A 2231-nucleotide genomic window follows, 5' to 3' on the forward strand; every position below is an offset into this window, starting at 1 on the left:
CTACCGCTGCCAGTTGGTCAACGGGCTGGAGGACGAGAGCGTTTCGCTGGCGCTGCACCTCGAAGGTGAGGAGGGGCTGCATCCCTGGAAGGAAGGGGTAGAAAAGGGGGGTGTTGGTCTCTTCTTCCATAAAATCGGTGATGGGACAAGAGGGAATGGCCTCAAGTTGTGCCAGCGGGGGTTTAGGTTGGATTCTGGGAGGGATTTCTGCCCTGAAAGGGTTAACAGGGCCTGGAACTTTACTGAAAGAGTGGCCAAGCACTGGCAGGGGCTGCCCAGGGCAGTGGTGGAGTCTTCATCCCTGGCGGGGGCCAAAACCCACCTGGATGTGACACTTGGGGCCATGGTGGGGTTGGGTTGACATTGGACTTGGTCTTAGAGGGCTTTTCCAACCTGAATGACTCTTCTGTGATTCCCACCGCATCCCCCAGGAATCTGGGAGAGGGGAGCTCCAGAGGGGTCCATGGCTTTGTGCCCCCACCCCTCACATCCCCCATCGTGACACCCCACGCCCCAGCCTCATCTTCAGCACCAAACCCTTGGGGATGAGCAGACAAAGCCTCCTTGGGGACTACATCCCCTTCACCCTCTGTTCTTGTTCCTGTCCCATCCCCCAGGCGTCGTCTTCCCCTACCAGCCCAGCAGCGGGCGTTACAAATTCAACTACCACGAAGCCAAGCGAGCGTGCGAGCAGCAGGACGCCCGCCTCGCCACCTACCAGCAGCTCTACAAAGGTGAAGCGTCCACCCCCCAAAAAATCCCTTCTTCTCCCCCAAAACACACCACTGTGGCTGTGAGAGGGCGGAAGAGCCACTGCTGAGCTCCCTCTTGCCCCACAGCCTGGACCGAGGGTCTGGACTGGTGCAATGCGGGCTGGGTCCTTGATGGCACCGTCCACTACCCCATCATCAACTCACGGGAGCCCTGCGGCGGCCGCCTCCTCCTGCCCGGCATCCGGACCTATGGGGCCAGGGACAAGCAGAGGGACCGGTTCGATGCCTTCTGCTTCACCTCTGCTGTTCAAGGTACTGCTGGGGTTTCCTGTCCCTGCCACGGTGGCACCGAACCCCAATGCCCACCCAGAATTGTCTTGGGTTGGGGTTGTGCCCAGGAGGTCATCGGTGGTGGTTGCTCACCCACCATGTCCCTGTCCAGCCCAGGGCAGTGGTGGAGTCCCCATCCATGGAGGGGTCCAAAAACCATGTGGATGTGACACTTGGGGACATGGGTTATAGCCATGGTGGGGTCGGGTTGAGGTTGGACTGGATGATCTTGGAGGTCTTTCCAACCTTAATGATTATGATCCATTGGGACATGGTTTGGTGGGCATGGTGGTGTTGGGTTAATGGTTGGACTGGGTGATCTTGGAGGTCTCTCCCAACCTTAATGACTTCATGATCCACTGGAACATGGTTTGGTGGGCATGGAGTTGATGATCTTAGAGGCCTTTCCAACCTTGATGACTTCATGATCCACTGGGGCATGGTTTGGTGGTCATGGTGGTGTTGGGTTAATGGTTGGACTGGGTGATCTTGGAGATCTTTCCAACCTTGATGACTTTATGATCCACTGGGACATGGTTTAGTGGCCGTGGTATTGGGTTGATGGCTGGACTTGGATGATCTTGGAGGTCTTTCCCCAATTTCCTACCTTAATGACTTTATGATCCATTGGGATGTGGTTTGGTGGGCATGGTGGGGTTGGGTCAATGGTTGGACTGGGTGATTTTGGGGGTCTTTCCCAACCTTAACTACTTTATGATCCATTTGGCCATGGTTTAGTGGCCATGCTATTGGGTTGATGGTTGGACTTGGATGATCTTGGAGGTCTTTCCCTGCCTTAATGCCTTCATGATCCACTGGGACATGGTTTGGTGGGCACGGACTTGAGGACTTTGGGTGTCTTTCTCAACCTTATGACTTTATGATCCATTGGGACATTGTTTAGTGGTCGTGACGGTGTTGGGCTGAACTTGATGGTCTTAGAGGCCTTTTCCAACCTCAATGGTCCATCCCTAGGCCAGGTCTACTTCATCCGAGGCCACTTGAACTTCAAGGAAGCCAACCAAGCGTGCCGCAACCACGGGGCCGCCATCGCCAAAGTGGGGCAGCTCTACTCGGCCTGGAAGTTCTCGCAGCTGGATTGCTGTGACGGGGGGTGGCTGGCGGACGGCAGCGTGCGCTACCCCATCGCCACCCCCCGCGAGCGCTGCGGGGGGCTGCCGGACCCCG

At 56.7% G+C, this 2231-nt stretch overlaps 1 protein-coding gene across 1 annotated transcript; it reads left to right on the plus strand.

Annotated features, from left to right (window-relative positions):
* Position 1: 1 nt before the first annotated feature.
* HAPLN2 (hyaluronan and proteoglycan link protein 2) lies at positions 2-2227 on the plus strand (the record flags this gene model as incomplete). The annotated part of the gene is made up of 4 exons (XM_010186028.1): positions 2-65; positions 618-734; positions 840-1025; positions 2019-2227. Coding segments are annotated over 4 exons (576 nt in total), but the record flags the coding sequence as incomplete, so codon positions are not given.
* Between the last annotated feature and the right edge of the window lie 4 nt (positions 2228-2231).

The sequence above is a fragment of the Mesitornis unicolor genome, unplaced genomic scaffold, assembly GCF_000695765.1.
Source record: "Mesitornis unicolor isolate BGI_N332 unplaced genomic scaffold, ASM69576v1 scaffold27866, whole genome shotgun sequence".
Taxonomy (NCBI): Eukaryota; Metazoa; Chordata; class Aves; order Mesitornithiformes; family Mesitornithidae; genus Mesitornis; species Mesitornis unicolor.